At 46.1% G+C, this 23405-nt stretch overlaps 1 protein-coding gene across 9 annotated transcripts in view; it reads left to right on the top strand.

The window, feature by feature from the left end:
• The window catches only part of AGXT2 (alanine--glyoxylate aminotransferase 2), a 66061-nt gene that overhangs the window by 5743 nt on the left and 36913 nt on the right, over positions 1–23405 (top strand). For 6 of the 9 annotated variants that reach the window (XM_075588007.1, XM_075588000.1, XM_075587952.1 and 3 more), the window contains one exon: positions 13993–14066. The exons of 1 other annotated variant lie outside the window; for it this stretch is intronic. In XM_075588007.1, the coding sequence (XP_075444122.1) occupies positions 14031–14066 (36 nt within the window). In that variant the 5' untranslated portion in view covers positions 13993–14030. Of the gene's footprint in view, positions 1–9351; positions 9455–13992; positions 14067–16811; positions 16988–23405 lie in introns of those variants that run through there. 2 more of the 9 variants (XM_075587981.1, XM_075587970.1) reach the window with 2 other exon arrangements.

Raw genomic sequence — 23405 nt, 5'->3', positions numbered from 1 at the left:
CTGTCCCTCCCTCCCCCATACAGTCACACACAGTCTCTCTCTCCCTCTTTCTCCTGCTATGTGGGGGTGCTGCGGCGCTGCCGGTTGTGGGACAGCTGGGAGAGTTGTCTGGGCTGTTCTCTCCCCCCCCCCCCCCTGGCGGCCATGGAACCCCCGAGGGGTGCTCACAGAACCCCGGTTGAAAATCACTGCTGTCAGTACACTGTAGTTCCTCTGTCCTTCCAGGAAAGAGAATCTTCCTAGAAAGTGAGCACCTCTGCTGGAGCCCCCTCTACACGGGTCGTTTGCGTTCTGTAAAGATCATTTTACCATCAAAACATTTGTAGTTTGAAATTGTATGTACTTATACCTTGATGATCATTTGTTAAATAATGAATATTCAAACTGCTATAAATGAACTTAAAGTTTTGTACACTGTCAAATAGATACAAAATAAACACCTGATTTTCAATAGGCACAGAGCACAAAATCTAGGAACTGCAGTTCTGTACCAGCGAAATAGGGACAGTTGGAGAGTATGCTTATTCTATATAACGCCTATTGCAGAAAATCTGTTTCTATCCAGTGAATGTACAATACAGCGAGCAATGAAATGTTGTCAGCAAAGGGATTGTCTTTTAAGGCTAAAAGTAAGGATTGAGCAGGCCATTCGTAGTTCTCAATGAAATAACCCCCTTTTTTTATATCTTAAAACAGACATCCAGCCCTAAAAAAAAAATATTCATTCTAGCACCCTGGTTAAAATTACGTTAAAAAAGATGCCTTATATGCTAATCATCCTTATTTAGCCCTTTTACTAAAAAGAGCCTGCAAGGCATTGTTCAGCACAGGGATTACAAACCCAGATATTTTTGGTTGGCTAACTATTAATACTTGGAGGTCCTCAGCAAAACCCACTATTCCTAGAGCTTGTGGGATTCCCTGACACGCTGTGTCTAAATATCTGGCACTCCGAAAATTCAGTGACGGCCAGAAACCAAGTACAAGAAGAGGAGAGACAGTCAGCACTGCCCCTCTAACGCTGACAGCATATCACATGTGCATTCCTAAATACAGTATGCATCATGGGGTTAGCACTTTGCCTCGCATTTCCAGTGTCATATTGTGGCCATGCCTGATTTGCGCACAATGTCACAGTATTGGACCCTAAATGATCATTGGTGGTTTTTTTTGGATAGACAAGTGTTGTTTAGAGACAGATTACTGTATGCTACTTCCAAGGGAGGGCATGCAGAGCAAGCAGATGCCCCACACAAACAGTGGACAGTTCAGCTCAGTAACAGTCCCTTATACTGTACTTAAGTAATAATCCCCTGAGAACAGGGCATTACTGGCCAATAATGCCCTTGCTGGAAGAGCCCAAAGCGAAGCCGAGGGACTTTAACTCAGCCAGGACATTATTGGCCAGTAATGCCCTGTTCTCAGGGGATTATTACTATTATAGGCTAAATGTAGGCTTGTTTCATAATGATAGACACTTTTGTATAGTTATATAGATTTTTTTTATTTTTTATTATTAAAATAAAATTATAACTACATTAAAGCTGCAGTTCAAGCAATATCCTACAGTTCTGTACTACAGTAGGGCCCCGCTTTTCGGCGATCCGCTGATACGGCGGTACCGCGAAGGGGGCCGCCATGTCTGCGCATGCGCAGAACGGGTGGTTGCCGAGGGTGCGCATGCGCCGAATGGAGGTTGCGCATGCGCAGAAGGGTGGAATTGCCGGTTTGCGCATGTGCACAAGCCGAAAATTGCCGGTTCCACTTTCCAGTGATTTTTGCTTAGCCGTGGGCCCTTCGAACGGAACCCGCCGCATGCCCGGGGCCCAACTGTATAAGAAAATACTTGTAGCATTTAATAAAATAAAAATAAAAAAAAAATTTAAGACATTTTTAATGTATTATAATGTATTGAGCATTTTTGGCCTGGCTGCTGCCTCCTGCCCAATCATCTTCCTGGTCTGAGAATTAAAAACTTGGCAAGCTGCCAAAAATTCCGGCCCATTACTGAATGAATAATGCCTGGAATTTTAACCAATCAGAGAGCAGAGATTTCAATAATGCCCAGATTGTAATAGCTTTAGCCTATAATTAATATGAATATCATCAGTGCCTACAGTTAATTAGGTGGAAGTGAAGGTATTGCCCTGCAGATCGTTGCTGAACGCTGAACCTTGCATCACTGAAGCTCCAGTCATACTTATTTAATCTACTACAGGCGGTCCTCGGTTATCCAACGGAATCCGTTCTGGAAGTAGCGCTGGATAGTGAAACCGCTGTAAAGTGAGTCCCATGTTAATCAGTGGCGGTGAGCGTTGGATAACGCATTCTGGCATCGAAAAATGGCCCATAGAGAGGCATTGTAAAGCGTTGGATTTGCCATTCGTTGTAAAGTGATACGTTAGATAACGAGGACTACCTGTATATATTTTGGAAAGATATTTGTCTGTTCGCTATGCATTTGGACACCTCTTAAGATATCGTAAGCAAATTTAGCATGATGGTTCCTGAGATCAAGGAGCTGTTTTTTTCTATTTTTTGTATACAATTCACAAATGACATCATTTTACATGAGCAATAACCTAACTGATGACATCACAAATGACATGATCCCATCACACAACCCTCAAGCTACCATATAATCTTGGTCACTCAGAAAATCCAATTTGCAACATTAGCAAAAATATAGGAGCAACCAAAGTTCTTTAAGAATGTGAGAGATCATTGTTTGGGACGAGGGTACCATGTCTCACAAACATGCATTAGAGGCTCTCGTTTCGAACACTTCAGGACCTCGCTATTCCTTGGTTTCTTAGAATTCCTGAGCAACACCAGGTACTTTAGCTAGTATGCAATAAAGAGAGAGCACAAATTAATGTAACCCCTAGGATAGCATTTTAACATTGGCTTTACGGTTCCAAATGTGTTTAATAGCGTTCCCACAGAACATACTGTACAGAACTGTAGGTGCAGTCAGAGATCATTCAAAGGTTGTAAGAATGCATTGATGGCACAGTTGCAGTGATTTGGGAAATTTTGTAAGAAAATAATACATTTTTTCTATTTTTCCCCCAGCCCCCAGCACCCAGCTCCCAACCCCCAGCACCAAGCCGTGGCAAACATTGCAAACTTTGTTTTCAGTTCGCATTTAATGTTTGTTAGCCTTGTCATTCATTCTCAGTTCGCATTTAATGTTTGTTAGCCTTGTCATTCATTCTCAGTTCGCATTTAATGTTTGTTAGCCTTGTCATTCATTCTCAAGGGTTTACCTCACAAAAATTCCAATAATCTACAGCACTGTGCATTGTGTGTAAACCACCAAATGTTTGCAAGTTCAATGGGTGAAAGTTTATTTCTATTGGAGTGCTGTTGGGGTGTAAATTTGTCTAAAATTGCAGAAGTTTAAAAAACAAAAAACAAATGCACATCCCTCTAGAAAGTTGGGGATTTAAAGGGGTTTGCGCAAGTATTCTTAACTTTGCTCTTACACCCTAACAATCCTTTCATGGAAGCTATAAGAATGTACATTACTATATATCGGATGAGCTTGCCTGTAGATTCTGGATTCTACTTTGGAGGACTGTGGCCTTCTCCATTCGGTATAAACTCCCGTCCAACCTATATACAGGTGGCCCACAAATTGTATGCAGTATTTTTTTTAATAGTGGAAGTCTGATAGTTCTTTCCCATAAATATGAAAGCAGGAAAGAGAAGAAGTTCAGCTAATGAGGCAACGTAAATATTAAATATTGTTAGTATATGTAAGTGTTCCAGTCCGGGCTTTGGCTGGAGCCTGCCCTTACCTGGCTGCTGTGGACATTTTGATTACTGGTAGCCTGCTTTATTGGCTGCACCTGTTCAAGGGCTAAAATAGCAGCCAGCGACTTCCAGCTCCTGCCTGAGCATTGTATACATTTCCCTGGGTTCCTGGCCACCTTGGGATCTAGTTACTGAGCCTTCCTTGTTCGTGAGCCTTCCCTGTTGCTGTGCCTAGCCTGTTGCTGAGCCTTCCTTGTTCGTGAGCCATCCCTGTGGCTTCCCTGTTGCTGTGCCTAGCCTGTTCATTTGGAATCGCTGTTGCTGACCCCAGACCGTGACCCTAACCTTGCTGTCTGCCGCCTGCCCTGACCCTTTGCCTGTTGCCTGGACTTTGCACCACTGCCGCCAGCCCTGACCTCCTGCCTGCTTACCGATTACGGATACTCTAACAGGACTCTGTCCCTGGGCTCTGGTCTGTTAATTTGCATCCCTACCTCAGCCCTGCGGGTCCGCTTCCTGATCGGAGACGAGCACCATCACAGTATAGAGCCTACCCGTAGACTTATCATTGCAGACTTTATGCAACATGTTGAATATAGTTCAGAGACAAGACATGGGCAATTATATTTGTGTTGCAGGCTATTAAGTGTATGAAAGTTGAAGATCTTGAGGGATTTGTGTTGGAATGTTGTACTTTTGTCCTAAGGCACAGCGATTTTAAAGTGACTTACTGGTACAGGGATTCGGACTGAATTAATTCACTTGAAATGCAGTGTACTTACCCCTTAGCTACTCCGTTAGTCCTAGGGTGGTAATCACCCTTTTATTTCAACTCTTGGATGGGAAAATAAAATGTATGTATGCAACAGTGTTTCCCCCACTCAACAAAGGGGGGTGCCAGAGCGAGTTTCAGAAGAGGAAGGAGATGTGACTTTGTAAATGGTTGCTAGAGAAACAAAAAATGATTGTCACATTATAATACATTAAAAATGTAATTCAGGGTTTAAACAAATGTTACAATTATTTTCTCATAGTACAGAACTGATTTATTAAAAAACACACATGTAGGATATTGCTTGGTCTGCAGCTTTAAGCTGAGGTGCGGAAGGGCCATCCAGGCTGAGATAGCTTTTTACTGGACTGAAGGTGTAAGGTGTAGATAAATATAGTTCTGTGTCATCAGACTAGCGATAATGGCTCAATCCAAAAGAGTCGATGATGTCATCCAGCGAGTGTGTTTATAGAGAGATAGGGCCCTAAAACTGAGCCTTGCGTTAAACCTACAGTGAGTTCCATAGAGGTCAAGAGAAGTTGGCAAAAGAGACACTGAAGGAATGGTGAGAGAGGTAGGAGGAGAACCAGGAGAAGGCAATACCATGGATGCGTGAAGACTGTGTAGGAGGAGAAGAAAGTGCTAAACAGCATTAAAAGATGAGGAAAGGTCAAGAAGAATTAGAATTGAGTTATTTCCTTGAGATTTGGCAATATGGAGGTCAATTGGTATCTTGGTGAGTGCGGTGTCTGAGGATGCGGTGCGGAAGTATGATTTCAGAGGATTTCTTTATGAATATGTAGTACCTTTTCCCCCACCCTAAGTGAGATCATCCAGGCTACGTGTGTTCTGGGTGTGGTGCATACCTGTGAGGCTGGAACAGGAGCCTTGAGATACTCCACGGTGGTATGGGGAGACATCAGGATAGGTTTTCAGTGTTAATCCTGGCACTCCTTATGTGAGCCAGGCAGTTATCCACACAGAGGTTTAATGTTGATTGTCGGTTGACAGCAAGTTACAGCATTCCCTATCCACAAAGGGAACCTTCAAGGCTTGAGGCCCATGTAGAACCCCCCCCTGAGCCCCTCCTTTTGCCCCTTATGGGATAATGGGTTTGATGTACCCACTCCACAGGGGGAGCAAAGAGAGCCCTGACTTCTGGGAGAGTGTCAGTATATACCATGGGGATGGGCTTGTAACCCTGTCCCATAGCAGGGCAGGTCTGATACTGACTGGCATCACATTTTGTTGCATGTGACCCAGCCAGTATCCTCCCAGTGATGACATTCAGGTTGTTGTTAGGCCCGCCCCTGGACACAGCCAGTGTATCCAGGCTGCAACAACAAGCTAGGTCTTCAGGAGATAATTTACCCTTCACAGTGCCGGTACCTAACAGGATTTATACTGTAAGGGTCCAAAAGAAAGATGATAGCCAGAGGCCTAGGCTATATATACTTCACTTTCTCAACTCCCATAAAGTTGTGGGACTTGAGAAAATGAAGTATACATAAAGAAACACTTTGTTCCAGATGTTTTAGAAGCAAAAGGCAAGAGAGACAGGGCAATAGCTAGAAGAGAGGTAGGGTCTAGGGCAGTGTTTCTCAACCTTTTTTTAACCCAAGCCCCCTTTAGATAACCATAAAAATCTCACACCCCCCTTCAAACCTTCCTCCCCAAATCATTTTATTTGGAATGTCATGACTAGGAGATGTGTGCAGAGGTTTTTAGAACAGGACACCTTTTTAAGAGAAAACAAAATAGGCTTTTTGTTAGCCACAACTTTGACAGCAATAACAGAGGTTAAACAAAACAAAACAGATTTACTGTAGCTCCTGTGGGGAGTGCTGACTAAACAGCAGTGTCTATGGGTGGGGGCAAAAGCCCATTACCAACAACAAACATATAACACAGAGTTGAGGTCAGCTACTTTCGGCTGGGTTAAGGGTCTGAAGTCCTTGTGCGGGCATCTCTCCACAGCGGTCCAAGGTCCTGTACCTTCTCTCTGTAGTGGTCCCAGGTGTGTCTGGATCAGATAAAGCCCCTGCAGTCACTACTGCAGGGTTTTTAAAGTCTGCTAATGAGCCAGCTGGAGACTGATTAACTTCTCCAGGCTGCAGAACTCAGTAGCTGACGAGAAGATTACCCATCCAAGCCTATACACAGGGAAGAGACCCTGGCACATACCTCCCCCTGTTTGTGGGTAGTTATGGCCACGACAGAAGTCTCGTCCCTACACTCTTGAAGCACATGTAGCTCGCAAAAGAATGACTGGAGGGAGAGATACCGTACTTTATCAGTTTGTAACCAAGATATGTTGCCGTGGTTGAAGAGGACACTAGTGACAAAGTCCTTGTAGCCGGTGTTCATAACCAGTGTTTCCTCAAGTAGGCGCTTAAGTCATTCACAGGGAACTTTTCCAACGCACAGCTTTATCACGATATGCTTAGCTTCCTCAACCCAGCGGAAGACTTCTCGCTCAAACTCCTTTTTTTCCCATCTTGCCAACTCTTCTTTTACTCCCTTGGCAATGAGATTTTTCACGCGTTGTGTGATCTTTTCTTCCCTGTAACTAGGGTGACCACCAGCGTCTATCTCGGCATCCTTGCTGTCGGGCAGCTCAACCTTGGCAGAGTTTATCAACTCTGATTGACGCCTGTGGAATCTTTCTTTGGCAGTCGGCAGACTTATAGTCTTGGGACTTTCTTTCTCAATACATTCATTTATCCTGCCCGTCCGCTTCTTCAATGTGTGGAGTAGTCCAAAGTGATATATGACGGGGTCTCTATACTACAGTACCACTGTCTTGAAGCTCCTTCAGTACCAGGGGACACAGCTTCCTCATCCATCACGGGCGTATACGCAAAAAGCATGAACCCCATATCAGTAGGGAGGTCACTTGCATCAGGATCCTTAAATTCCAGTAAATCATTTTTTTTTGTGTATGCAAATGAGATTAATATTAATCACCATTTATGAATAAATCATCATTGGTGAATATGGTAGTCATTCTAAAAATTATAGCTTCAATCCTATTGGTTAATAACACCAAATTTGAACGCAGCTACAGTATATCAGCCTATATCTCGCTAATAGACCTGTAAAGAAGCACACTTTAAGAAAAATAGCACATGCCCTTGTACTACAATTACTGCATGCTGTTTGTTTCCTGTTTGAGGTGAGACCGGGTTATTGGATATACTGTAGGCTGCCCTCTGCAGAGCCATGCGTGGCATGCAACCAAATAGCAAGTGGGTGGTTTCCAGGACTGCCTTCTGATTGGCTTAAGGATCACTGCTGCTGCTTGAAACTCCGCAAACTGAAAGATTTGCATTTCTTGTTTCATTTTGCATTCTGGTCAATCCTTTCAGTGCTAGATTAGGTATCGCACTCCAAAGGTGCCATTTAGGGGGTGAGGTAGCACCCCCTTCAGTTTCAAAATAGCGCAGAATTATCATCTTTTTCCTGCCCCTCGTAAACTGTTCAGATAAGCCAGTCCCAAAAAATACATCATTTCCAGAAAATGATGTTACTTTCCCATTTGTTTGTCACCCTGATCACATGTTTCCCTCTGAGATCCTACAGTAGCTTTCCTGTTCACCTTAATCACACGATGTGGCGCGTGGGGGCCTTTTATGGTGTTCATTGTACATTGTATCTTTTTTTTTGCCTGCAGCTAGGTGAGATTGCAGCTGCTGCTCTAGGAGAATAATGTACATCAGCGGCGCACAAACTTTATTGGGGCGCGAGGCCTCTGTAAATTTACTTACCGGCTTCTTGTCCACGGGTCTCCATGGCAACGCGGCGTCAAATGACGCCCGTTACCATGGAGACGTGACGTCAAATGACGCCGCGGGTCACGTGACGTCACATGACCCCGCAGCGTCATTTGCACATCATTTGAGGCGAGGAGGGGGTGCGACCGAGGAGGCAGCAGACAAAGGGGGCGCAGACGCAGGGAGTTTGCGCACCGCTGGTGTACATTACTGGAATAGAGGAGGAGGACTTTCCTTTCCTCTCCTGACTTCAAAGGGGGAAGTGACTCACGTCTGCCTGATCACATAGTGTAAGCCCAATGCCAGAATATCCTGTTCTATAGACCTTTACCTTTCAATGTATGTGTAGCCCTGGTAAGATTTTGGGCTATATATCTTTCTCCTACTGGTGTAAGTCCTGCTAAGGGCAGGCCGCCAGTAGTTATTATGGGTTTCCCCCGCTTCAAGCCCTGCCTTGATTGGTGGAGGTCGGCCCCCTGACTCTGTGTGGAAGGCATAAGACACGGGAGGGGCCTGCTGACATCATGAGGGGTGGGGCTGTCTAAATTTAGTTGCCTGATCCTGTCAGTGGCAGTTAGTTCGTGTTGGAGTGTCTGACCAGAGAGTCAGTACTAGAGTGAGACCTGTTCTAGGAGTGAAGCCTGCCCTGGGATCAGAGGCAGGAGTATGCAGGCGTATATTTGGAGGAGAAGCTAAGGCCAGACTTATTAGAGCTGATAGCCTATAATGTGGTGGACCAATGCCCCTCACCCTGCTCAGGGGTTGAGGGGGGGAAGCTAGCCTCACCTCGAGGTCTGCACCTTGGGGTGGGTGTCGGGAGTATTGGAGCTCCATACAGCCCATCCTGAAGGGGTACAGCCTGGAGGAGAAGGAGAGGAGGAAGACCCTGTACACTGTATTTGAGTGCTGCTGTGTGCTGCTGCTGGAGAATAAAGAGACATTGCTGCTTTTACAAAAGTCTTGTGTGTGTGAGACTGAAATCTCTCGCCCTGAGGCAAATGGCTCTCTGGAAGAATTTCACCCTACATCCTAAGGGCTTACCAGAGATGGAGGCGCTGCACCGTTGACCGTTGCTAAAGATGAAGGCATATACCCCAGAAGCCTGTCCCTGTTGTCCCCTATACCATCGCGGCCCTCCTGTTCCTCACAGGTACGCACCACCAAAAGACACGTAGCCAGCCCTCACTACACCCTAGGGGTCCAGTCTGTGACCGGGGGGGGGGGGAGGAGGACATGGGTTACATATGTATACAAATTCAACTTATTCCAACTCCCATCCAAAGTCGTTTTCTCTCCCCCCTCCTCCACCCCCCCCCCCCCCCCCACTACAAAAAACTGAATGGGGTCCCTGGAGCTGGCACGGGTGGTGTTAATACTTTTTATGCAAAAGGATGCAGGTAACTGATCAGTTTCCTTTTTGCTAACCTGGTCCTATTTTTGTGCAACGAAACAGCACCAGAGATTTTATTTATTTATTTTTAATATCCAGTGCTATTTTTTTCTATCAATTACCAGCAGGGAGACTTTGATACATTGCTTACTGTTTGTTAAAAGCACTAGCATTATTCTGCTGACTGGTGAGCAATATGGTGAGAAAACATTTACAAGCCTGCAGCTTTATTATTAACCTGTAGAATATTTGCCAAAGAATAACATTGTACAAGGGCTTTGACCTTGCACATTTGACCTGAAAGATGCCCATGAGATAAGAATAGACTTGCAGAGGATGGGCCAGTCACAAAAGAACAGGAGATGCCTTCACGGGACAGGAGCAGCTTTTATTCCTATGACGGCAGCACTCAAACAATAGAAAATATATAGAGTGTACTTAGCTTAACAGGGTGCACATGGAAGGGCCAGCATCACCACTTCACCCAGCAGATTTTTCGTTTCTATATGCAGCCAGGTCACCTGAAGGCTACTATTCTGCCCTTGTACTGGCAGTAAACCCTAGTACAATCAGGTTGCCAGTAGTTGATATGGGGGTTTCCCCCTCCGAGGAACTGCATTTGAGTGACAGCAGGAGGCGGTGACATCAGGCCTGGACATGACCAATCATGATCCAGACCTGGTGCCCTCTTCCTGGAAGTACTTAAAGGCAGGACCAACCTAAATTTGTAGTGTGTCCTTCCCCACTGAGGAAGGCAGGTCGCACAGTGGAAAGGCTGAGATTGGGCCTTCTCCAGTCCTCTTCCCTCCGGGGGAGAGTGAGTGTGGACCATAGATCTGCCTCTGCTAGGGAGGTGGGGAAGAGATAGGATGGCTGTGGGTGCCCTTGGCCTGTAGTGACGGTCCAGGGACCATCTTTGAGTGAATAGCTGAGAGTTACTGCATCGGGAAGAACCTGCCTTGTTCCTGTAACTATACAGAAGAGTAATACAGCTGTTCCTGTTTGCATATACCTCCTGCCTGGTGCGTGACCTTACTGGGGGGAGAGGTAATAGTTTCTACAGTGGGAAATCACCTTCAGTTCCTGAAGCCTACAGCAGAAAGAGATGTTGCACTGCTAAAGAGATATGTGTGGTATGAACCCCAGAAGCCTAGTCCTTTGTCCCCACTACCACCGGCGGATGACTCAGCCCTCCTGTTTCCAGCAGGTATCATGCACCACCCGATCCATAATGCCCAAATCTTCCTTCTGGTGGGGGAAACACCGTTACATATATATATATTTATACACACACACACATATATAGACATACACATAGGAAGGGTTTGTGAAAAATCTGCACTCTATTGGTACGGGAATTATAATTATAATAATTTCTAAAAATGGTGATAAATATAGATATAGTGATAACTAGAATGTAATGTGTAAATACTAAGCACTAAACAATAAATTGCATATAATGACCTAAGCACATACGTGTCTAAACTGAATAGCACTCATAAAGACACAAAGTGATCATACAAAACACGTAAAAGTGCATAAAACGTGTTCACAAAGTTCAGCAATTGTAAAAAAGGGGGAAAAGGAGGAAGGGGGAGAAGTGGGGCGGGAAAGAAGGGAGCAAGGAAGGGTATCCCCAAAATGGGAATAAATTGCAGGGGAAGATTCAAGAAAGATGCAGCTTCAAAAATGATCTCGACAGCCTTCGGTGTAATCTATTAAACAGAAAAAGACGGGCAAACAGCCATAGTGACGTACGTAACCAACAAAATAATTTATGGTCAATAAAATGGAACAGATGTGGCCTTACAGAAGGGATGCAATAAAAGAGCTTATCGCATGATCGTGGATGGCGTTCGTGTCCACACTCTCCAGAATCTATCCCGCCGCTCGCGTCTTGCAGCCGTGTAGCCTCGGCATCTGCAGACCGCCCGGCAGCTGTTATCACGGAAGCCAAAGAAACGTCCTTGGACTCAATGGAGTATGTTCTACTCTCATCGGCACCTCTCACGCTCAGAACACAACAGCGCAGTAACACTCCCGCACGTTTCGTGGCGGTATCGCTGACCAAGTGAAAGACAGGTTAAACACATACTGAAAAATATGTGAATTGCTCCATTGTTTAATATGCAGTTAAGCCACTATAATCCTCAAAGGGATGAGGAGGTACAAATCAAGAGTGTAAAATCTAGAACACTCAACACGTACAGAAAAAGCAGTGCCCACTTTTTAAAATAATGCCCTTAGATTTAAAAAAAAACACAGGTTAATCCAAAGGTAAATTTGTATTCTTTTATTCTTAACTGAAAACCAATGGTTGCAAATGTGAGACTGCTTTAAGAAACGTGTAAAACATGCAATGAAGGCAGGCAAAGCCCTTCTGTTCTGCACAAGATCTATTGCGTTTTGTGTTACTTTCTGTGTCCAGAGCATGTCAGAAATGTGTTTCCTACTCACAGGGCCGCCAACTGCTTCCCCGAGTCCCTGAACTACAGTTTCCACTGGCCAACCCCCGTGCCCCTCCCCACCCCCATGTCATCAGCCTTGCAAGCCCACCGCTCTCTCGTAGGCTGGGGCCATGGTGCCTTCGCCCCCCTGCGGCGGCGTGCGCGGCTGTGACGTCACCCGCTTGAAGTGGGTGCGTTTTTCGGCCATGGTAAGCGCGCCGTCCGTGGGCGTGTCTAGGGGCGTGCCAGTGACATCACGGAATTGGTTCTCCCTAATTGGGCGAACCGCTCACGTGACCGGCCTGTCGCGCCAAGAAATCAGTTTCTTGCGCACCGTGTGCCCCCTCCCACTTCCACACGAGCCCGCACGCCGCATAGACATGAACACTGCCTTAAGGCAGTCTATTTTTTCAGCGTGTGGACGCCTTCGCACGGTCTGCGGTACCATGGCCCCAGCCTTACACACACACACACTCGCTTTCACACCCCTCTATTTCCCCCCTTTTCACACTCTTCCCTCCCCCATGTATTTCTCTCCCCACCTCTGTCTCTCACACACTCTTCCACTCTTGCCCTCTTACACCCATCCCCCCTCCGCTACAACTCAATGCCCCCCTTCTCTCACTCAATCCCACTCCATTAACCCCCTATCCTCACACTCAACCTCCTACTCAATCCCCCCCTGTCAACTGGTCACAACGTTCCCCCACAAAACCTCCCCACACACAATATCCCTACAGCGCCCCCCCCCCCCACACACACACACCAACCTCCCCTCACACAATAACCGCACCAACCTCCCCCTCCACACAATACCCGCACCAACCTCCCCTCACACAATACCCGCACCAACCTCCCCCTCCACTCAATACCCGCATTGTCCCTCCAACAAACCCCTACATACAATACACCCGCAATCTCCCTCACCAGACACAGTACACACAAACCACACACACACAAAATACACCAACAACACTCACACACACATACACACAATACACCAACAACACCCCCTCTCCCCCCACACACAAATACCCCACAACCTCCCTTAACAGACATACACAATACCCTCACAAATCACCCACACACACACAAACACATGCAAAATACCCGCACCAACCTCCCCTCACACAATACCCGCACCAACCTCCCCCTCCACACAATACCCGCACCAACCTCCCCTCACACAATACCCGCACCAACCTCCCCTCACACAATACCCGCACCAACCTCCCCTCACACAATACCCGCACCAACCTCCCCTCACACAATGCCCGCACCAACCTCCCCACACACAATACCTCCACAAACCTCCCCTCACACAATACCCCCACCAACCTCCCCCTCCACTCAATACCCGCATTGCCCCTCCAACAAACCCCTACACAAAATACACCCACAATCTCCCTCACCAGACACAGTACACTCACAAACCACACACACACAAAATACACCAACAACACTCACACACATACACACAATACCCCAACAACACCCCCTTTCCCCCCTCCCCACACACAAATACCGCACAACCTCCCTCACCAGACATACACAATACCTTCACAAATCACCCCCACACACACAAAATAACCCTACCAACCTCCCTTTCACATAATAAGCTAGATTTCATGAGATCCTGAACCTGTTAAATAATTGTGCACTTGGAGCTCATTTTTAAAAACATATTTTTACTTCTATTATGCTCAAAGAACAAAATATCTAAAAGGATTTAATGATTTACATCAAAGGTAACACTGCAGGGCTTAAAAATCTACTTTGCCGTTCTGCTAATGTAATTAACTGTGTACCTCTAGGTGAGTACATTGAAACTGATTGAAACATTTTTAATAGCTTCTTTTAGGCATCTGTCAAAAGATGAGCAGCCACAAATGCCTCCTTGTGACTTTGAACCACAAAACTATGAGGTAAGATTTTCAGTTGCAAACTCCTCAATTGTATTGTGGCCATAACATCCCACATACCTCAATAGTTTACTGCTGCACACAACACCAAATCACAATACTGTAGTAGGTGAAAATGGCCACAGTATTTTAAATGACAATCTTATACATAAATTAAGGGGACCATGCCAGTACCAGAAATATGTAGATTTCATAGTGACAGCGTTACAAAGTAGATGAGGTTGGAAAAAGACATGCGTCCATCAAGTTCAACCTATGCCAAATTTAGACGACAGATACTTTATCCTATATCCGCACTTACAGTATATTGATCCAGAGGAAGGCAAACAAAAACCCCAGGGAAATATCATCCAATGATATCTCATAAGGGGAAAAACAAATTCCTTCCTGACTCTAAGAATTAGCAATCAGATTTCTCCCTGGATCAACATCCTTCCCATGTTTACTTATTTGGTATATCCCTGTATACTGTTCTTTTCTAAAAATATGTCCAACTATTTTTTTAACAAATCTATTGTATTTGCCATCACAGTCTCCACGGGTAATGAATTCCACATTTTAATTGCCCTTACTGTAAAGAACCCTTTCCTTTGTTGCTGGTGAAATCTCCTTTCCTCCAACCTTGAGGGATGACCCCTATTCCTTTGTACTGCCCGTGGGATGAATAGTTCTTTTCAAAGCTGCTTGTACTGGCCCTGAATATATTTGTATATACAGTGGTGTGAAAAAGAAAGTACACCCTCTTTGAATTCTATGGCTTTACATATCAGGACATAATAACAATCATCTGTTCCTTAGCAGGTCTAAAAATTAGGTAAATACAACCTCAGATGAACAACAATATATGACATATTACACAGTGAAATTATTTATTTAACAAAAATAAAGCCAAAATGGAGAAGCCATGTGTGAAAAACTAAGTATACCTTATGATTCAATAGCTTGTAGAACCACGTTTAGCAGCAATAACTTGAAGCAATCGTTTTCTGTATGACTTTATCAGTCTCTCACATCGTTGTGGAGGAATTTTGGCCCACTCTTCTTTACAACGTTGCTTCAGTTCATTGAGGTTTGTGGGCATTTGTTTATGCACAGCTCTCTTAAGGTCCAGCCACAGCATTTCAATCGGGTTGAGGTCTGGACTTTGACTGGGCCATTGCAACACCTTGATTCTTTTCTTTTTCAGCCATTCTGTTGTAGATTTGCTGGTGTGCTTGGGATCATTGTCCTGTTGCATGACCCAATTTCGGCCAAGCTTTAGCTGTCGGACAGATGGCCTCACATTTGACTCTAGAATACTTTGGTATACAGAAGAATTCATGGTCGACTCAATGACTGCAAGGTTCCCAGGTACTGTGACTGCAAAACAAGCCCAAATCATCACCCCTCCACCACCGTGCTTGACAGTTGGTATGAGGTGTTTGTGCTGATATGCTGTGTTTGGTTTTTGCCAAACGTGGTGCTGTGCATTATGGCCAAACATCTCTACTTTGGTCTCGTCTGTCCAAAGGACATTGTTCCAGAAATCTTGTGGTTTGTTCAGATGCAACTATGCAAACCTAAGCCGTGCTGCCATGTTCTTTTTAGAGAGAAGAGGCTTTCTCCTGGCAACCCTTCTAAACAAACCATACTTGTTCAGTCTTTTTCTAATTGTACTGTCATAAACTTTAACATTTAACATGCTAACTGAGGCCTGTAGAGTCTGAGATGTAACTCTTGGTTTTTTTGCAATTTCTCAGAGCATTGCACAGTCTGACCTTGGGGTGAATTTGCTGGGATGTCCACTCCTGGGAAGATTGGCAATTGTCTTGAATGTTTTCCACTTTTGAATAATCTTTCTCACTGTAGAATGATGGACTTTAAATTGTTTGGAAATGGCCTTATAACCCTTCCCAGGTTGATGGGCAGCAACAATTGTTTCTCTAAGATCATTGCTGAATGATTCAGACCAGCAAACTGGTAAAACTTTGGCTTTTATAGAGGTGGTCACACTTGCTGATGATCAATTAATCAAGGGCATTTGATTAGCAGCATCTGTCTGCTACTTAGCATCTTAATTCCTATGGAAGCAATAAGGGTGTACTTAGTTTTTCACACATGGCTTCTCCATTTTGGCTTTATTTTTGTTAAATAAATCATGACACAGTGTGATATGTCGTGTGTTGTTGTTCATCTGAGGTTGTATTTACCTAATTTTTAAGACCTGCCAAGGAACAGATGATTGTTATTATGTCCTGATATGTAAAACCATAGAATTCAAAGAGACTTTGGGCACTATTGCTAAGCCTGCTGTCTACAAGCACTCCTAAATCCTTCTCCATCACGGATTCCTCTAATTTACCCCCATTTAATTTCTAAATCGCCTGTTTATTCTTGCTTCCCAAATTAATAACCTATATTTATCTGTATTAAACCTCATCTGCCATTTATCTGCCCAAATTTCCAGTCTATCCAAGTCCTTCTGGAGAGAAATTACATCCTGCTCTGATTTCACTACCTTACACAATTTAAAGTCATCAGCAAAGATTAGGACTTTACTCTCTATGCCAACCTCAAGGTCATTAATAAACAAGTTAAAAAGAAGGGTTCTTAGAAAGGTCTGCAACCCTGCCTTTCACCATTATCAGCTAGCATACAGTGCTTCCACAGCAGCAAGGGATTCTGAGAAATGACATGCAGATGAGCACACCGTGTCACCCACCATGTCGTATGTATGTATGTATGTATCCCTCTTTTCCCCATGTATAGGGTGACTACGTGCGGTGCTTTACCTGATGGCTCACAGGAGGCCTGATCCTCCGCTGCAGGGAGCCTGGGGGTGTATGGAATGTGTATGCTAACAGCGCCTCAACCTGAGAAGGATCCTCACACAGTGGGATAGCCCCTCCCAAGGCAATTCTCCCAGTAATACACACTAGAGTATGGTATGACAATATTTACTGGACACGTACTTATAACACAGAGAATGCAATACAACACACACCATACATACATGTACATAGACCCGCAAAGTATCTCCACAGTATTTGGGTGCAGGGGCACCAGTGTCCCAGTGTCCAGCCCACAATTGTCACTCCCACTCCAAGTGTGTGACAGAGCTGCCCACAGTATGTCTGGTCGTTGGTGCACTTTGTTGGTGCACTTTGGTGCACTTTGTTTGAATGTGATACCTGCCAGGTGCTCCGGCACCCGGTACCACCAACTGATGAGAGGCCCGTCTGGTCCAACGCCGTCAGCGATGGCGTCCGCCTCTTTGTGGGGTGGACTCCCACTGGAGTGTCCCACCTTTGATAGTCTTTACTTGCGGTGGTGGTCTGATGCCAGACCACAAAACGCAAATACTGTGTGGCGTCGTGCTGTGTCCCTGACACTATACAACTAATGGGAAACTGTCCCTGTCTCATGGGGCCTTCCCTAGCGTACATAAAACCTATTGGGAAACTCTAGGCCTAGTCTCAGGGCCACTGGCTCCTGAGACACTACCATACCCCTCTGTCTACCATCCCCGACTGGCGTGGCTCTCCAAGCATGCTAAATGTATCTTCTGGTGACTCTGTGATCCTCACAGCCCTATTGGCTGTCTGTACAACATGATCTGCAGCCCCTGTGCACTTTGGGGTTGTAGACCCTTGTGGAGCCCTGTGTCTAACATGGCCACTGCTCACGCTATCCAATGCGCATGCACATCTCTCTCTAATGGCTGCAGCGACTCTAGGGCCCTCTTCGCATGCGCGACTCATCATTGCGCATGCACGGCTACTAACAAGATGGTGACGCCATGCAAAGGAAGCTGCCGCGGACCTCCAGCGACCCGCCCACCCCTACTACCCACTCTCGCAGCTCCCTGCATATTGGGCGTCTGACGCCTTGACTGCGGCACCCGCGTGCCTCCGCCACGAGGTAAGGGGGCCAATGGGGACCGAGGGGGGCGACCTGGCCACATATCTATATCTATATCTAGTATTCCTCCTGTATAGGTCAGTATTATGGGAGGCTTAAAATGAAAGCTATGGTAATACAGATAGTATCTCTAGCGCTGCCCCTGTACATGGTATGTGAGCATTAATGGTTACTGGGGCTCCCGGTCAACAGGATAAATCCTGTGAAGCCGCAATACCGTGAACAACCCCTGTAAATGGGAGTGTCCACGCGACAGCAGCTACCAGGAGCGTTAGTCCCCCATTGCAATGCAATTGTCACAATAAAAAAAACCCTCTACTTACAGGCTAAATTCAATACAAATATTAACAAAAGCCAGCGTCATGTACCTGAAAGTATCTGCCCAGTGCTCTGGTCCATGTGATAAGATAACGATCTATCACTGGGTATCGCAAGCGTGTCCGTGAAATGGTGTCACCCGGAGCAGCAATGAAGTGCCTCTGGAAGCAGGCACACGTAATGCAAGCTAACAGGACAAGCATTCCCAGCAGGCATACATCCCGATGGCCGTTTTGCTGAGACTATTGTATTGTGGATACAATAGATTTGTTAAAAAAAAGTTGGACATCTTTTTAGAAAGGAAAGGCAGGGCCGCTGACAGGGGGGGAGGCAGCTGAGACTGTTCTCCTGGGTCCAGCCAGTCAAGGGGCCCGCCCCCCCTGACAGCAACCTTACAGTTCTTTCTGCCACCCTTAATCTGTCCTCTCCTCCTGCAGGACTGAAGGGCCCTCCCCTTTGATGGCCACCGTCCATCTATCCCTCCTTTCCCCTGGCCCTTTGGCAGGCCTCCGCTAGCCTGTAGAGCCCTCCTTGTAACGACTGTATGCCCGCAAACCTGACCAGTCCCCAGTACTGAGGTGGGTAAGGGTATAACACGCACCCACAGCAGTGAGGGCGTGCCCGGAGTGTGGTAGTAGCGTTGCCAGGCCTGGTGACTAAGGGTTAACGTAATACTTGCTGAGTCCGGGGTGCCAGAGGTCGGAGAGTAATGTCCAAGTGCCAGAGTTCAGGGGTTGGAGAGAGCAGCGTAGTGATGTCCGAAAGCCAGGGTCCAAGGGCAGGAGAGAGCAGCGTAGTCAAGTCCAAAGCAGAGTTCAACTTCAAGGCAAGGAATCCAAACACTAAAAAGAAAGCTATGCAGAGCAAGGACTGAGAGGAAGGAGTGGGGTTATATGGGAAGAAGGACCAATGGGGGTGAGGGGAGGAGCAGAGGTTTGAGTGGGTAATTGCAGAGACAGGTCTGTGAGAGCAGGGGAGGAGACAGGGAGGTAATCTAAGGTAATAGCCTGCAACCGACGGGGAGCGGAGCTAGAGCGTGGGGGAGGTAAATAAGTAGGACGGGTGCGCGCACTCTCTGTAACCCTACTATGCGCGTGCACCAGAGCGTGGGGGAAGACCAGCAGAGGAGGAGCACGGGAGAGAAGACAGAGGGGAAGGAGGAACGGAGGAACCAGGTAAGGAACGGACAGGGGTGACAGAGGCACGCCGAGGAGCGCGTGAGCCACGATAGGGAACCTGCGATTGTGAACGTGCACACTTGGTGAGTGGACTGCGCGCGTGTGCAGAGTGTAAGCCTGGGCGTGGGGATCGGGCCGTGGAGGAACTAGGCACTGTGGAAGCTGGGGTGACGGGGACACGCTGGGAACTGCGAGTACCCCGATCCGTTACACTTCTATGCCCTGGCTATGTTGCTCCAGCAGACCCATTCAAGGTCCCCAGGTAAGCCCACATGCCCCAGGCCCATGTTATACCACCCTCCCAGCCCCTTACCCCTCAAGGTGTGTGTATGTGTATTTGGAGAGGGGGAATTATCATATGTGTGTCCATGTATTTGGGAAGGGGGATTATTGTGTGTGTGCATTTGGGGAGGGGGACCTAGTGTGTGTGTGTGTGTGTGTGTGTGTGTCTGTGCATTTGGGGAGGGGGACCTATTGTGTGTGTGTGTGTGTGTGTGTGTGTGTGTGTGTGTGTGTGTGTGTGTGTGTGTGTGTGTGTGTGTGTGTGTGTGTGTGTGTGTGTGTGTGTGTGTGTATTTGGGGTTATTGAGTGTAGGATGTGGGGGAGGGACAGGATGAGAGGGGGGAGTTTGAGTAGGCGTGTAAGAGGGAGGGGAGATATGGAGGTAAGAAAGAGCGAGAGAGTGGGGGGAAAGAAAGGGTGACGGGAGTGTGAGAGGGAGGTGACAGTGAGGAGGTGTGTGAAAAAGGGGGGAGTGTAAGAGAAAACAGGGGGTTTCTCGCAAGGTCGCTGGGTGGGGGTCCCCGGTGGAAACTCTAGTCCTGAGGCCCGGGAAAGCTGTCTGCGACCCTGATGAATAGTATACAGGGATATACCAAATAAGTAAACATGGGAAGGGCGTTGATCCAGGGAGAATCTGATTGCCAATATTTGGAGTCAGGAAGGAATTTAATTTTCCCCTTATGAGACAGCATTGGATATTTCACTGTGGGGGGGTTTGTTTGCCTTCCTCTGGATCAAAATATACTGTAAGTACAAATATAGGTGTAGCATGTAGCAGGGTTCCTCCCCCGGTCCCGCTGCTTACCTCCGCTACAGCGGGGGAACGTTAAGAGTGTTGCGGCAGCTTGTGGCAGGCGACCCGGTCGCCGGAGGCATCAGTGGCTCCCGTAGCAGGGCGCAGCCATCTTGGATTTGATCGCACATGTGCAGGAGACTCGCGCGTGTGCAGTGATAAGCGCAGTAGCGGCCGCCACTACAGAAAGGTGCTCCGCGGACACTACAACACCCAGCAGCCCCCGGGGCTGCTAGATCACATGCCGGCCAACAGCCAATAGGGCTGCAGCTTCCCCTGCAGGGGGATATTGATACTTTTTGCGCGCTGCAAGCCACGCCAGTCGGAGCTGGGACATCAGAAGGGTAGGGTGTGCGTGTGCAGGGTATCAGTGGGCCCTGCACTAGGCCAAAGACCCTCTTAGGCCCCAGCTAGACCCCGACTCCACTGTATAGTTTGTGGCGGCTACAGAGACAGGCCCTTAGACAGGGACACTGTCCCACTTAGCCTCATTAGTGTCAAGGACACAGCAGAACACCGCACAGCAGTTGCGGCCTGTGGTCTGCGACCAGACCACTCACCGAAAGGCACAGAGACTTTCTTCATGGTGGGACACTCCAACCGGATACCACCCCACGTGGAGGCGGAGGCCATCGCGGACAACGTCTCTGGATCAGTGGATCAGGTACACCCCAGGCTCCCAGCCGCGGAGGTTCAGGCCTCCTGTGAGCCTCAGGTAATGCACCACACACACAATAACCGCCACATCTCCCATAGGGTGAGGGAAACTGCGCTACATAGGATAAATCTAGGATAAAGTACCTGTCGTCTAAATTTAGCAAAGAAAAGAAGGGGTACCCCCCTTCTGTGATGCTCACTAGGAGAAGACTTTGTCTTTAAATCTTTAATCTCTTCATAGCCATAGACAGTTTGTTAGACACAGGATTCCTTACGTCCAAAAATATAAGCAATTCCCATACACAGACCACTAGCCTGTTATAGGTAAATCTTATGTGGTGATGAGGGGTGGACTGATCACATAAATGAAGTAACAAGTTTAAAGTTACTCACTGCTGACCTTGTGGGATTTCCTTGTCCTGTCGGCGTGCTCCTGCCTTGAGGTATCTGCAAACAAAGTGAGAGGAAATGGCGGTGCATCTGCTGCTGCTGAAGATCACATCTGACCAAAAAATTGCAAAGAACGAGGTGCAAAAAGGTTTATTAAAGGCACATTAAAAACAGCAAAAAAATATACCTCTGACGCGTTTCACGTGAAAACCCACGCTTTATCAAAGAGTAAGTAAGTACAACCGATCGTATGTTTAAATACCCATGAATCCCTCCCTTCACTTAGTGACGCTCTGCAATTTCCTCCAATAGGAGGCGTCACGCCCCCTTGGTGACGTGTTAAACACTAACCCAAGGGAACCGCCGGCTGTAATGCATTGACTGCATCAGTGAGAGGTAAGATATCCTCCCAACAGTGACGTGACGGCCCATATTGGCCAATCACGCAATGACTGAAAAAAAACCCTCCGGGGCGTCCCATAGTCTCCAGTATTGGATCTTTGGGAGATGGTCTTTCTCGGTACGTTGATTCGTTCCTGCAACCTCTCGTCAAGCTCCTACCGTCTTATATTAGAGACACAGTGGATCTCATCAAGTCACTTAAGGACATCCAGTGGTCCAAAACCTACCATTGGGTGACAATGGATGTCTCATCTTTGTATAGCATCATTGATCACGACCAAGGTATGGCTGCTGTCCAATACTATTTACATGAATCACAATTATCAGGAGCACAACAAATCTTTTTGCTAGATTCCATAAAGTTTTTACTAAATCACAATTATTTTATGTTTGATGATCACTTTTTTCTTCAGTCACGGGGCACAGCTATGGGGATTTCTTTTGCCCCATCTTATGCAAATTTATTTATGGGTTTTTGGGAGAGCACTCACATTTACGGTAGTAACAATGTATTTAGGTTATGCTCCTCAGATGAGACATTCATTCACCATGCAGAGGGCTTGGCGAAGAGGTTCAGAGAGCGTGGATATGATGAACTGACTGTTAAGTGTGCGTATGACAATGCATTACAATTGAATAGGGATAGTCTTATCGCTACATGTGGAGATAAAACAAGAAATAAAAAGTCAAAGGGTAATACACACAAAAATAACCACAAAAACTTTGATACCCCATTCTTTATTACTAAGTTTAGTAATCAAGCACAACAGGTCAAAAAGATCTTACAAAAACATTGGAATGTGTTAAAACTTGACAGTGAACTATCCCCGTTTATTGAAAGAGGTACAAAAACTGTCTTTACCAAAGCTAAAACATTGGCCAATTATCTATCACCCAGTTTGTTTTCATCCAGTGAACCAGGAACATCACTAACTAAAACAAGAGGTTTCTTTACATGTGGATCATGTAAAATTTGTAGATATGCATGTCCAGTCAAACAAATCATTGTAAAGAAAACAAAAAGACCATATTGGATCAGATCCTTCATAAACTGTAACACACAATTTGTGATTTATTACATTTGGTGTAAATGTTCTAAGGGAAACATTGGGAGAACTATAAGACCCCTAAAACAAAGAATAATGGAACATATCAGGTTTATTAGGATTAAAGATAAACAACACCCGGTGTCTAGACACTTTGTAGAATGCCCCCAAGGTGGGCTCATTAATTTCAAATTTTTGGCGATTGAGCACATTGAGACTTTAAAACGAGGGGGTGACAGACTAAACATTCTGAACAAAAGAGAAATGTTCTGGATGTTCTCTTTAAATACTATGGTACCCCATGGAATTAACGTAGATTGGGAACTACAACATTTCTTGTAACAATGTACAAATTTGTGATATCAACTGTATATC

This window comes from Ascaphus truei, chromosome 1, assembly GCF_040206685.1.
Source record: "Ascaphus truei isolate aAscTru1 chromosome 1, aAscTru1.hap1, whole genome shotgun sequence".
NCBI classification, from domain to species: Eukaryota; Metazoa; Chordata; class Amphibia; order Anura; family Ascaphidae; genus Ascaphus; species Ascaphus truei.
The sequence above is the reverse complement of the archived record's forward strand: the minus strand, read 5'-3'. Positions and strand labels throughout refer to the sequence as shown.